Raw genomic sequence first — 14,316 nt, forward strand, 5'->3', positions numbered from 1 at the left:
GACATAGATACCAATCGTGGGACAGGGATACTGGTCGGGCAGAGCGATTACAAGAACAGGAGTCAACGGAGAGATTGGAGGGTGGGGTGTGGTGGTGAGGGAAGGAGGCGTAGGGAAAGAGGTATAGGGCTGGTTATGGAGGCTAGGGAGGGGAAAGACCGTGGAGAAATCTGAAGCGAGAACTTAATCGGGAAGGATATCTACAACACACAGACTGAATCAGTAGCTTAGCCTCAGCAATCCATTGAACACCCAAAGCCAGTGTCAGAGGGCAGAGTTTATTTCTCAACAAAAAAGAAAACTTTCCAACCATAAATTATGTCAAACAAGATACATTCATTCGTTGAAGAGAAAGAACGTCTTACATGGGATTCTTAACTCTCCTGGGTTTGAACGCAAGGCTTTAGTCTTATGGCAGTCACAGGCCGATCACTGGACAGGACTCCAAAAGGGACAGAATCATTTCAAACCGGGGCAATGTGGCCACAGGTTTAAAAACGGCAGCTCAATTCCCAAAAGGGTGGATGCCAGCCAGAGTTTTATAGTACAGTACCAGTGTGGGAGGTGGCAGGGTGGGTACACAACAGGGTCATCTCACCCCCAAGGTCCTGCAGCCACCAGGCAATGGGTCAAACTCAACTTCAGAAACAAGAGCAGAAGGAATGGTTTATTCTCTGGTACAAAAGAAACAAAAAGAGTTAAAAATCCCTCGTAAGGCAAGTAATACATCTTTTAAAAAAAAGTATTTGACCCACAGTTGAAAAGGGTTAAAGTTGGGAGCAGACTGGTACTTGGAGCCGGCCGGGCCGCGCATTGCAGTGACCGGAGACAAAGGGCACCGCAACCCCTTCTCAACAGGGAATTTGTTGTGAATAATTAGTGGCTAGTGAGGCTGTAATTGCTAAGATTTGTTCCTTGAGAGGGCCAAGGTGCGGGGGTGAGGGGGGTTGTGGAGAGAGTGTGTGGAAGGTAAGAAAGAGATCAAGTGAGTTTGGCGCAAACTTAACTTCATGATCAAGATGTCCAGCATGTTAAGTACAGTCCGGGTTAAACATGTGTGGTTGGTTTAAATTCATGAGTATTATGATCGCTCATAAAAGGCTGGCTCTCTTCACCAACACAATGCAATGATCTCAAACATCCTTCCACACCCTCAAAGCCCAGAGTGAAAACACGTGGCCTTAAAGTTCTCAGGTCAATCTGCAGCCTTTTTGGATCATTCCAGTTTCATTGTCTCAAGTCCAGTTATTTGAATTAAATGTTGAAATTGCCATCGAGGGTCCCAATGTCCTTTCTTTCAGTTGCCTCTCCACGTTACAGAGCTGTGGTGTGAGGAACAATAACGTATTAACCACAGCGGAGACACACAGGCCTCAGCTATATTTCAATAGGATAAAACTTCAAGTGGAGCTTTGTTTAGTTTTGGGGGGGGAGTTGACCAAATGGAAGATCAGAGCCAGGGAAATAAAAACAAACAGATGCAAAAGTTAAATCTTGGGTAACAAATGGTACGTGGTCAAACCAGCAAAAGGACGATTGAGGACTTTATGTCAACAATATTTTACACTCAAAAAGCATCGTGAGTTTCAGGACAGGGTAGTAGAAACAAATGCCTTGAAATCACTTCATCAACTGGGCGCTGTGGTGACGAGGCATGATTGCTTTCTGGGTGCACAAGTGAAAATGACCTTCCACATTGTGAGGATTTGTCCATGTTAAGCATTCCAAGCTGGCAAGCCAGGAAATCCTGATGGCTTTCTCAGCCTTGCCAGTGGCGCCGTGTACCCTGCCCCCTGAATGAAAAGCAAGGCCAGGGCAGTAAATCCCAGTACCAGTCCCTTCCCAGGTACAACATACTGTACAGATACCAGCAATGCTTGGTTCAGTTCTAGATTAATTTGTTTACCTTACTGCAAAGACACCAAGAATGTGAGAAACAAGAAGCTGTATTGCCAATGATATTGGAGCTCAAAAGGTTCTGCAGCATGCAATCACCCCTCCACAATCCATCGTTAGCCCCCTGCACTATGCTGGCTTGTAAATCAAAGCAGTCAACTCAGTTTGGAAAGAAAACAAGATTGTCAGTTCTTTTTGCAAACATTAATTCAAACTAAATAGCAAAGAAACAAGACTCCACAGCGTTAGATTGCACATTAATGGCTAAAAGGGAGGCCATCGTGTTGTTCCACTTTCTGTACTCGCATACATGTTAACACGAGCGTCAAGTCTTGCAGTCAAATGCTCATTGGTAATGTGGTCAAGTGGAGGCTAGATATTTTCAAATTGTTTACATTTAGCCCTTTATGTATTGTTTATTTGTCTCCATGATCAGTCAGAAGCTAACAACTGTCAACCTCTCCAGTGTTGCCTTTGCCATTATGAAAGGAGACGGTGCATTCAGGAGACCCACATCCCCAGAGCAAGCTTTCTATTCGTTTTCTCATGCCTCATTACCAGAAGTGGGGAACTGAAGAAACCAGGCATCACCTCCCACGTACCACCTTTGGATTTTCTCCCTCCCCTTCCCGAAGCTGCTACGCCTTGACTGGGGACCAATGCCTTCAGTTCTCGGTTACCCTCCAGATATCATGTGCTGGCCGGCTAGTTACCAGCAGGAGTTCAATGCAGTCAAACCATATCCCATATTTACCCAATGCCCACATGGGGTCTCTGGACATGAATCAAGAAAAGAGACCACTGAATATTTCAGACTTTTCAATATTGACTTCTGTTTTACACATGATTACAATAAAGGACATGAAACCCCCCCGATTACTTGGCTACAGAGCACAGAGCAGTCAGCTTGACCCTCATCAGGGTGCATGATGATCATTGCTTCATGTCCAGGACATTAGGACAGAAGGGTGTATACATCAGCAAGACAGGATGAAGCCTTTGGTAGGTGATAAAACGTGAGTAACTGATAAGAAACACAGATAAACATGCAAGAGTTGCAAATTGATGAGAAATTTTTTAGTGTTTAAAATATCCCATATATGGCATGATGGTCAAAGAAGCAGACTTCAAAGAATACCATATAAAACAGCCATTCTTGATGGGTTTTTAGGAGAGCCATATGCAACAGCAGGTCAAGCTAGCATAGGAAGGGCATCTTTTCATTTCACCCAAGAATAAAAAGCTCGATAATTTTCTTGTCTTGACTTGTGCCCACTTGAAACTGGTTGCAAGAAGAACTATTCATTGTTTACTGGGAAGTGCTTGATTCTGTCAAATTTAATTCTTTAAGGTTAGAAAATAATAGTGCCTTGCCTGATCTTTGACCTTTTGTACTCAGAGCAAGAGAGAAAAGGGATCCTACACCATGCTTGACATTAACCCATCTCCCTAGCCCTGGGACTCTCAGGCCTTCTTATCCAGCTCCCCAGGATTGAGGACGCCTTGCTTCCACTGCTGTTTGATGGGTTCTGAGATGGCTGATCATTTCAATGCACGATCTGCAGACTCTACCACATGTGGGGCAGGCGATGCTGGAAGGGTTGGGTAGACGGGTTGTTTGACGCCTCGACTTCTCCTCTGCATGTTCCTGATGAAAGATCTCGGCGTGTTCAGTGCCTTCCTGAACGAACATTCCCCATCTCGGTCAGTCACAAGTCAGGGACTCCCATGGGTCAGCGGGATGTTTGACCTTTTCAGGGACACTTTGATGACATTCCTGAAGTGTTTCTGCTGTTCTCCTGGGAGTCTCCTGCCACAACCGATTTCTGACTGGAGAAGTTGTTTTGGGAGTCTGGTGTCAAGGATACGAGAGTGATTAGTGACTCAACGCTAGGCAGTTTGGCCCGGGAGAGGGCGCTGTTGATGGACTGCCTTCCTGCCCCCCCTCCCCCCCACCGGATTTGGAGGATCTTACAAAGGCCCCGCTGGAGGTACCTCTCCAGTGCTTCGAGGTACCTGCTGTAAGATGTCCAAGTCTCTGAAGCTTACAGGAGAGTGGGGATTACGACTGTCTGGTAAACCATGACCTTCATCAGGGGTTTGAGATTCTGGTCCTCTTAATGCTTTTCTCCTCAGTTGGCTGAAGGCTGAACTGACGCATTGGAGGTGATAATGAATTGTCACCTGTGTCTGCCTTCATTGCGAGGATGCTCCCACGATACAGAAAATGTTTGACATTTTCCACGATGCCACCTTTGATGGCGGGGGTGGAGGGGGGGGGGCTGTTTTGCTGTGGAAGCTGTTTGGAAGAAGACCATAGTTTTCCCAGTGTTTAGTGAAAAGCCAACTTTCTCATGTGCTTCAGAGGAGGAGGCGACAGTGACCTGGAAAAAGAGCCATTTGCATCCTGAGGCTCTGTGACCGAGATTGAAGCGCTTTTGGACTGAACACAGTGTAGATTGAACAGTTTCCTGTGTGCTCTGTAGATTATCTTAATGTCAGATGGGTTAATGAAATTGGGACAACTACTGTGTTTCTCATGTAGCATGCTAACCATCCCATTGCTCTGTACGTACTTAAAACGTTGATGGATCTTCAAAAAGGACATCAAGATTCAAAAGGAAAAAACTAAAGGGGATTTCTCAGCATGGAAGATACTTGCCTCTCTGCACCCAGAAAGCCAGAAGAAAGCATTCTTCAAACTTACCATTTCAAACCCACCATGAGCTTCTTCTCTGTTTCCAGCTGAAGATCAACAAAGCAAAGATGCAAAGACAGAACAAGAGAGAAATACACCTCTTGGCTGTCAGATATGAATCATGTAGCAATCATGTACCAGCAAACTCTATCCAAGGTATTGAGAGAGGAACGCCTACTTGAAGGAAAAAGGAAGCTAGTTAAGGCTGACTGGAAAAGCTTTTCAAATTCTGCAGCCCTTGAACAATAGAAGAATATTAAAAATATCGAGTTCAATACCACTGCTTCACAATGGTCAGGGAAAAGAATGGATGAAAGAACAGAGAGCAACCTCAAAATATACCTTAGCACAAGAAAGAAAAACAGAATGTGACTCATTCCATCAGCAAACACCTGTAGCCCTGATGTTTGTATATTAAAAAAATACTTGGAATGTTATAGAACAGTGCATGACTTAATATTCACCATAAACTATGTCATGCAAGAAGGGCTTAGTACTTCAATTATTAACCTTTAAAAAGACTTGTTCCCATCACCTCCTCCTTGAAAGGAATAACTTGAGAGAAAACAGCCAGATTCCCTAACAGTCAGGGAAATTCAGGTAACATTGACCATTCATCCTAATCAAATGTTAGCTCTTGAACACACATGAAACCTACATGCGAGTACATTCAGTATCCAAACACTCACCCTTGTCTCGATTGTCTAATGCCTTTTCTTCTGCAAAAAAGAAAACTTAGTTCACACAACACTTTGACCCCAAAGTGTATGATTAACATTTCAAACTATTTACAGGAGTTGGAGGGGGGGGTGGTGGAGGAAAGATTTTCCTTTAAATGGAATATGTCCTCTTTGAGTCAAAGCTGTACAGTTTCTCAAATGGCGGAGAAAGGGCCCAACAATAAATGATGATGAGCCCTGATTCTGATACCGAGTTAGAGAGAGAAAACAGCAATCGCAGACATCACGCAGTATGAATAGTGTGGATACAGTTCAGCTGAAACAAGTGCAGACACCAGCACTCCCTGCAGATGGGAAGCTGTTATTACACTGCAGTCAGTATAAATGGCTGCCGCTTCTGAACACGACAACCTTGGGGGCAGGGGCCACACCCGATCTGCAGCAGTGTGGGAATTTAAAGCTTCCAAATGCCAGGCAGTTCTAAACACTAGACAAGGAAAAACACTAGACAAGGAAAAACTCTTGCACTTCAAAAGTGTTGCAAGAGTTTGCCACATCTGCAAATTATTGGGTGAAAAGGACGATAAAATGACATGGCCGAGGTCTACGGTGAGGCCCAGCACGAGCTGCAAATTCCCCAAATCGATCGAGGTCTGTCTTCTCTATTTCCCCCGCCCCACGCCAACACCTCCACCCCAAGCCTCAAACTTTTCCAAATAAAGGCAATGAAAAGATGACTGAGCTGTCTTCCTCCGAGGCTCAAATTTCAAAAAAAAAGTCAAATGTAAGTCAAACGTATCCTGTTGACAAAGTGTGATGTTTCTTGCTTGGCCAGCAATGTGACTCGTTGGAATTGCATTGTAGCTCAGTGTTTATGGTGGCATATTTCCCAAAAGGGCTATTAACTATTTGGGTCAAGAAAGCTGGCAGCCTTTTGTGGAGACATCGTCTGAAAGTTGATTTATGAGTTATTTTGTTGCTCTTTCCAACTCCTGGAATTAAGGGCATTATTGGCAGGAGGATGTCATTAAAAGTGTGACAGGTTTACACAGGCATTTTACATTGGAGTTAATAACGGATGTACACACAATAAGGATGGAATGTGCGAATTGAACACGAAACTGAATTACGTTGGCACACAGTGGTCAAATTAACCTCCAACCTCCTGAAGCTTCACTCTATGACGACATCAGCTTGGAATCCCTGGGTGCTTGCCACAGGAGATCAATTATTAACTTTTTAATCCTTTATGGACAGCATCTTTACCTATCATCACTGCGCAAACCATTCATCTTTGCATATCTGTGTTCAATCAATTGCTCAACCCCATTTGCCAAAGTAATCATGTTCCTTTCACATCTGCGATCTCATTCTTCACCAGTCGGGGAGTGAAGAAAGTACAAACACTCCCACGAGACCCTTCAATCTCTCTACCCCCCACCCACCACTACCCCGTACTCCCTGCATCCACACTCAACAGGTGGATCAAAAACATGAGCTGCTGTCCCCCATTTAATGACCTTTCCTGCTGCCTGACCTTTGCTACAGCAAAAAGTCTTCAAGGTCCTGAGCTCTTCAATTTTGGTGCTGTCCTTGGTATGGAATCAACGATGGAACTACTGCATTCAGCAATATATTTAATTCAGAATTGGAAACCTGAAAACTGCAATTACAACAATGTAAACTCCGCTCCATGACTCACGGGCTATTGCACAAACTAAGCCCACCTTGAAATGGCATCGTAATCTCCCTCCTTCAATGGAAGGCAAAGCAAATCATTCCATTTGGTCAGGTTGTTAAACTGTTAAGGCATGGGTTTCTGGCTGGCTTCAAGCAGAAACAGAGGCTACAGAGTTACAGACAAGGATGTTCCCGGGGACACAGGGTGAGAACTGAGTGGAACATCATTAAAGTTCACCACAATTGGATTCTTTCCAAATCATTTTTATTCCATGATAACATTGTGTGAGCTTCAATGTAGTATTAAAGAATAAACTCAAAATATATGTACATGAGCTGCAGACAAACCTATTGAACCCAAACACCACAATACACCACTGCATACTCTGACCAGTCAACTGCACAAATCTCGTTTAACAGCCAAATCAATAGAATTTTCTGACAAAACCAAGCGAATTAATTCTCTTGCCAAATAACAGCAGCACAATACAACGTACAGACAACATGGAAACAAGTCTATCGCTGGAGCATGGCATCATTGATTTTAAAAAGGCCATCAGGCTGAAAAGTCAGTTCACACAGAACAGTTCACAGTACGTCTGGCCATATTAAAACATTCCCAACTTCTCTTCCTCACAATCTTGGTCCCTTGCGAAACAACAACCGGGAAAAGGCTCCGTGGATATGCCATTCTGACACCTGGCCTGATCAAACACCTACAGCATGCAGCTGATTCTTCTGAGTGTGGTAGATGATGCCTGACTCTCTTCGTTTGGCCCTATCCAGTGTGATGTCATACGGCTGTACAACTTCAGCCCCATCTCAAACCCCTGCGTCAAATCAACTGCACTCTTCCATCTTCTCTGAGTCACTAGATCCAGTGACTTAAGTCTTTCCCAGGTTCCTGATTCATATCGGGAATGGTCTTTGGGGTGGTGCAGTGGAAGCAAAATCTCAAATCATTCTAGAGGGCCCCTGATCTAGTGATTGAGGTGAAGACTGGGCTGGGCTGGTGGAGAGACATCGTAATGGATGGAGGGAGAGAGAAATCTGAGCAACATGATCATGCACAATCGAAGGAACAGATGAACACTGGAAAGCTGGAAGGGCAAGTGTATATTAAAGAATGCAGAGCAAAGGAGAGAAGTGGAGTGGAGGTACAGATCAGCCAGAACGAGGGACCAGGTTTGAGAGGCGGAATTACTTACTCCCGTTCCTATGTTATAACAGTGAGCTACACTGGCTGGACAGAACACAAAGAACTTTGCAGACAATGCACAGAATAGAGACCAGACAATACTCAGGGAATACCTGCCGAGAAAGCATTGATTATGAATTTTAAAACTGCGGCCCACACATCTTTCCCTAGAAAAGGCAGCCAGCAAGACTCAACTGGGAAGACTCTAGAGTTTCCATGGCAACATCTGACCATTTAAGGGGCTAATTTCAGACCTGCTGTTTCACTTACACATTGTTTATTTCTTGTTGTGCCCCATCATCCCACTCCCTGGCGAGATTTAAGAAAAGCAATTCGTGTGCGGGACATAAAAAATGGAGGTGATTGTTTCTTGAGAACTGAATCCGGTGCTGTAAAGAGTTAGGAAACACATTTTTTAAGGCCATGCAAATCACATGAGAGAACAACATTGAATAAATGACGAGAAGTGTACCAAGAGGCTGCTCGGTGTGTTACAGCCTTCTTGTGCCCTTCACATTTTGTCACTGTCATCTGTATGAACAGGTAGCAAAATCAAGAGAGAGAGAGAGAGAGACAGAGGTCAGATTTAACTGAACAGGTATCAAAATCAAAAGAGAGAGAGAGAGACAGAGATCAGATTTAACTTGATAGTGGATGTACAAGTGAATAATCTTTGCCAAACCTTTGTAGGTGAGACAGTGAAGGAGGAAACTTTACCAGACACTTAGAAGCATATTGAGTGGTCTGGACAGCCCAATATTGCCAATCCGACACACCTTGAGGAGACATTGTGAGATGGCACTTTAATAAAAATGGTGCACTGTGATGGTTTATATGTTTTCTTTTCTCTCCCCTCACCCCAAAACCAGCTTACCTGAGGCTGAAATGATCCTTAAATTGAGTTGATTGGTCCCTCAAATCAACAATGGAGTGACCCACACCTTCAGCGTCTTGAATAATAGGCGACTGAACAACTAGTCGCTTTCTGCACAATTGGTCACTTGTTTGGATTTATGAAAAGAATCTGCAAAACTATTTTTTAAACCTTAGTTCTACTCTAAAATAAGCAAAAGAAAATAACCCAAAACAGCCGAACTGCCAGTCTGGGCTCAAACCAGGTTTTCCTATCTACCCATCCTTGGAAAGTGGCCTGAAATGGCTCAGATTGGGTCGCACTAGTATTTGGTGCTCCCTACCCCAACTAGAACAGTGGCTCATTTAGAATCACTTTGACCCGTTATTCTTTACCCCAATTACTCCCCACACAACCTTAACCAATGCACACACTGTCCATGTGATCTGCCACCAATAACAAGCAGCCTGGGCTTCCAGAGAGAAAAGCATGCTGGGTGGGTCACGTGACTGCAGCCAAGCTGTCAAATTCGTTCTCCAGAAAGGGAAAGGAAAACATTAAATTGAAAAGAAACAGCTTCATTGACAATGTCTTTTGAGGCACGAGATCCACTGCAAGTTCCACAGAAACCTTTCCGAGGCCTTTTAACTCTTGTTTAAAGCTCTGATCTACAAAACGCACCGTCCTACTTATTTACAGTATCCAACTCTTCAGTAGTCCAACATGTTGTCCTTTACCAGTTCATGATTGTGTTCCTATTTAATGTCATGAAGTAAACTTGACTGCTTCCACCAGAACGGACTGAGGCAAAAAATACCTGCAAGAAATCAAAAGGTAGGAGTGAGATAGGTACAATAAAGTTTCAGAAACAAGAGGCTGCACTTGTTTCTTGTGCCATTGGTGTATTTTATTAATCCTCACTTCCACTGTAAATGGGAACAAGCAGCAAGCGAACCCCAGCTAATATAAACGCAAACGACAGATGGCACAGAAACAGGCCATTCAGCCCATCAGCTCCATGCTGGTGTTTATGCTCCACATTAACCTCTTCACCTCATCCTATCAGCATATCCTTCCATTCCTTTCCCCTGCATGTTTATCCAGCTTCCCTTAAAATTCGTCAATACTATTCATCCCAATCGCTCCATGTGATATTGAGTTCCAGGTTCTCCTCACTCTATGGGTAAAAGGTTTCTCCTGAAATTGCTTTTGGATTTATCAGTGCCTCGCCCCTTGTTTTCGTCTTGCCCATAACATCTAACCTCCTCTCATAATTTTAAAGATATCTGTCAGATCAACCCTCAGCCTTAGAGAGAAGGGATCCAAGCCTGTTCAGTCTTTACTGATGGAATGACGCTAGAACTGGAGAATATACATAACAAATCTTCCTTGCACCTTCTCCTGTACCTTTTTAGGATTGATACAATTATCTCAGTCTCAACGAATACTTGCACCTCTTGGGTCGGGGAGTAGGGTTGGGGGTGGGGGTGAGTGGGAGGAGGAAAGCAGAAAAGGATGAAGCAAAAACAGTTTTCCCGGCTGAGTCACGTTGTGTGGAAGTTGGTAACACAGTCCTTTGCTTGTCACAGGGCAAAGGAGGTGGAAGTTACAGGTTGCTGAAATGTGATGGTTCACAAAGTCAACCAAAGAGCAACATTGATCACATTGATGAGTTGGACCAGCCCGCTGCCTTCAGCAATCTGTGTGGGGTCAAGGGGGTCAACATAAGAGAGGGAGGTCAAATCATTGGTGGAACGCAATATGTTTTAGCCCACACTCCCCAACCTCCAATTATAGTGAGTTAAACAAACTAACTTTCTCTTGGTCAACGTGGGTGTGTTGGTCAAAAGTCAGTATGTGGATTTATTTGGTTAAGAGAGCCTTGTTGTCTCTCCCTTCAAACTTTTACAATTTAAGTGTTTATCCTCAGCTTGATACAATGACTGTTATGTCCTCTCACCCAGTGAAGGCGCTGGTGTGTACTTTGTAGGTTCATCGGATTGAAGCAGAAATGCTTCCCACTTGTAAAGACTCAGTTACACGCCACCTTCACTAACAGAGCCAGCAGATACTTTTCATACTACATAAAACCCAGGTGTGATTCCCAGTATCACGTATTACCTTATCGTTCCGTTCACAGAGGAATTTTAGCCGCTGTGCTCTTTTGTGCATGAAAACTCCATCAAGGTGACCTGTTTCAACAGAGCGGATTTCGATTGCCTTCTCGCCCCAACCCATGATCTGGTTCGAGCAGATGTATGCTGCATAAATACACAACGTACAGTTACATAGGAATTAAAGGAAGTGGTCAGCTCCAGCATTGGATACTGGACTTTAGAAGAACTGTTCACAGGGTCTGGCGCATCTTCCACCTGTAGGTCAGTCAGTATTAAACAAAAACTTATATTGATAAAGCACCTTTAACTCAACAACAACAATTCACAAAGCCTTACAAAACAAAGTACAATTTCGAGCCACATCGTGAGGCATTAGGATAGATGATCAAAAATTTGGTCAAAGAGATGGGCTTTAAGGAATGCCTTAAAGGAGCAAAGTGAGGTAGAGAGGCGGAGAAATTTAGGGAGGGAATTCCAGAGCCTGGGGCCTAGGTATTTGAAGGCACAGTTGTCAATGTTGGAGTGATTAAAATCGAGGATGCCCAAGAGGCCGGAATCAGAGGATCGCCGAGATCTTGGAGGGTTGTAGGGCTGGAGCAGATGAGAGAGATAGGGAAAGGCGAGGCCATGGAGGGTTTTGAAAACAAGGATGCGAATTTTTAAATCGAGATGTTGTTTTACCAAGAGCCAATGGAGGTCAGCAAGCACAGGGGTGACAGGGGAACAGGACTACGTGCAAATTAGGACACGGGCAGCAGGGTTTTGGATGACTAGTGAGGAAGCTATTGGAATAGTTAAAGTCTAAAACTAACAACAACATGAATGAGGGTTTCAGCAGCAGATGAGCTGAGACTGGGTGAAGTCGGCAGATGTTACAGAGGTGGAAATAGACATCCTTCATGGTGGCCTGAATAGGAGGTCAGGAGCTCTTGTCAGTGTCCAATGTGACACCTTAAGGACAGACTGCTTAAATCTCAGACTCAGTCATTTAAAACAGAATCTATCTGCCAAGGTGTAAGGTGAGGCAGGGTGTAACTTGCCAACTCAGTGTACAATGCACTGACAACTGCTACAAGGTCACTCTGATGGCAAGAAGTGACCAAACATGGTGCTCCTGATCTAATTTGGGAGGGAACACCCTATATGTTTCTTCATTCAGGAGTGAGGAAGAAGGAAATGTGGACTTGCGTTGTCATGCAGTTCCACAGGTACCAGCCAACAGAGTGGAGATTCTCCTTACTGACTGTGGGCTGTGAATCAGAGCCCAGCACAATCCTGTCCTGACCAAACGTTGGTATTGCTTGCGGCAGGAACAATCATTTCTCTGAACCCTTAGCTACAGTTAATAATGGCACCTCGATCAGCACACTGTCATTTCTGAATCTAATGTCAGTGTCCTTTGCAGATAATTGTGTCAGGCTGAGGTCTCTGTAGAACCCGGCTAGGTCATTGAAGGAAAAGATTAATCTTTAAAATGCCAGAAGTAAGAGTTATAAAGCCATTTCTAAAGATTTATACATATAGAAAGTGACATGAAAGGGCTGTGGATGAAACTGCTCTGAGGAAGCCATCACCATGATGAGGCAATCAATAGCACTGCAAAATCAAGAAACTGCTCGCAATTCGAGACCTGAAATGGTGTTTTGGGGTGGGGGGGTGAAATAGATGTTGAGGGGAACGAGGCAAAATATCAAATGCTTAAACGAGTTCGTAGGTGGGTGTCCAGAGAATAGGCCTGGCATTGGTCACGATGGTCCCATGCTTGAATGGGTTGACGCTCCTCAAGTCTCACACAATAACCTCTCTTATCAGCTACAGTCTCCCTGCCTTGGAGAGGTAAAAGGACAGTCACAGGTGAAAAGAAAAGCCCCAGAGAAAGGTCACATCTTGAGCAACTTACCAACAGAGGTCGGCATCTCACCCCATTGCAACACCACATCCTTGGTGATACGGCCGTAGGTGTTCACATAAACTCCCTCATCTTCATAGCACAGAAGCATTTCCATTCCAGCAGTGTTGGGTAAAATTACAATAGCGTGCGGCACTACATGGGTCTGAATCTAGATAGAGAAACCAAAGGGTTTCAGAGGTAGAACCAATGCACATGGCAACAAGGAGTAGGCCATTCAACCCCTTACGCCCTTTCCAACATTTGACAATAGGTAATTTCTACCTTAACTCTGTTTACCCACCTTTGATCTATATCCCTCGAAACCCATACCCAACAAAAATCTATTTTCCAGTGTGGAAAAGTCTAATTGTCGCCCCAGTATCCATAGCCTTCCGAGGAGTGATTTCCAAATTTCCATACCCTGCGTGTGAAAAATTGCTTCAGAATTTCACTCCTACATGACCTGGATCGAATTTTAAATTTACCAGCCCTTATTCTGGATTCTGCCATGAGATGAAATAAGTTTCTCAATATCTACTTTAATCGAAACTCCCTACCATTTTAGGCACCCTGGCTAGATCACTGCTCAACCTTCTAGATTTCAGGAAATACAAGCTTAATCGCTGCAATCAATCCTGATAAATTAACGCTGTATACCCCATTAACATTCTGAACCCGTGCTGTACCCTCTCCCGGGCCAAATACATCTCGCCTTGGCTTTACTGGCCAAAACCGAACACATCACAATTTAGCCTGACATGGCTGACATTGGAAATGTAGAGTTAACAGGCTGGATTGTGCCATTTTAGCAATTTCTATTCGATGGTTAAGAGTGGACAGATGCCAGTTTTTTTCATCCTCAGTGGCAGACTGAGGTGCCAGTACTGACGAGTTGCATTTCTGTACTTCCTGTGCCAGCCAGTCAGGTTGTCTTTTAGATGAAACTTGCAACTTATTGCCAAACTCTCATCCCAGCAAAAAGAGACAAGTGTGTTAATTCCACCAGTTATCACCGATCTGAACGCCGGTCCCATAGGCAATCACTTTCTCCTCTGAAATTTCCTGATATATGATTTAAAGTGGACCGGTCAACGCATAGCATCTCTCCAAGAGGCAATCCCTCACTAGAGAGCGTGGGCAACAGGCCATTCGACCATAGCTGAACATAACTATGTTCTCTCCCCAGGGTTGTTCTGGAATACTGGCCAATATTCACCCCACAACAAATGTCAAGACAGGTTTTCTGCTCATTTTGCTGTTTGTGGGGTTTTGTAATTGCCCAAGTGCAACCACTACTTATATA

The 14,316-nt window shown here is 44.1% G+C and overlaps 1 protein-coding gene across 2 annotated transcripts in view; it reads right to left on the reverse strand.

Moving 5' to 3' along the window:
- Nucleotides 1-264: 264 nt before the first annotated feature.
- Nucleotides 265-14,316, reverse strand: part of LOC121272297 (misshapen-like kinase 1) — a 276,034-nt gene continuing 261,982 nt past the window's right edge. For both annotated transcript variants that reach the window (XM_041178877.1, XM_041178876.1), the window contains 3 exons: nt 13,023-13,182; nt 11,127-11,266; nt 265-9,822 (listed from right to left, as the gene is read on the reverse strand). In XM_041178877.1, coding sequence (XP_041034811.1) covers nt 9,739-9,822; nt 11,127-11,266; nt 13,023-13,182 — 384 coding nt within the window. In that variant the 3' untranslated portion in view covers nt 265-9,738. The remainder of the gene's footprint in view (nt 9,823-11,126; nt 11,267-13,022; nt 13,183-14,316) is intronic.

This window comes from Carcharodon carcharias, chromosome 33, assembly GCF_017639515.1.
Source record: "Carcharodon carcharias isolate sCarCar2 chromosome 33, sCarCar2.pri, whole genome shotgun sequence".
NCBI lineage: Eukaryota > Metazoa > Chordata > Chondrichthyes > Lamniformes > Lamnidae > Carcharodon > Carcharodon carcharias.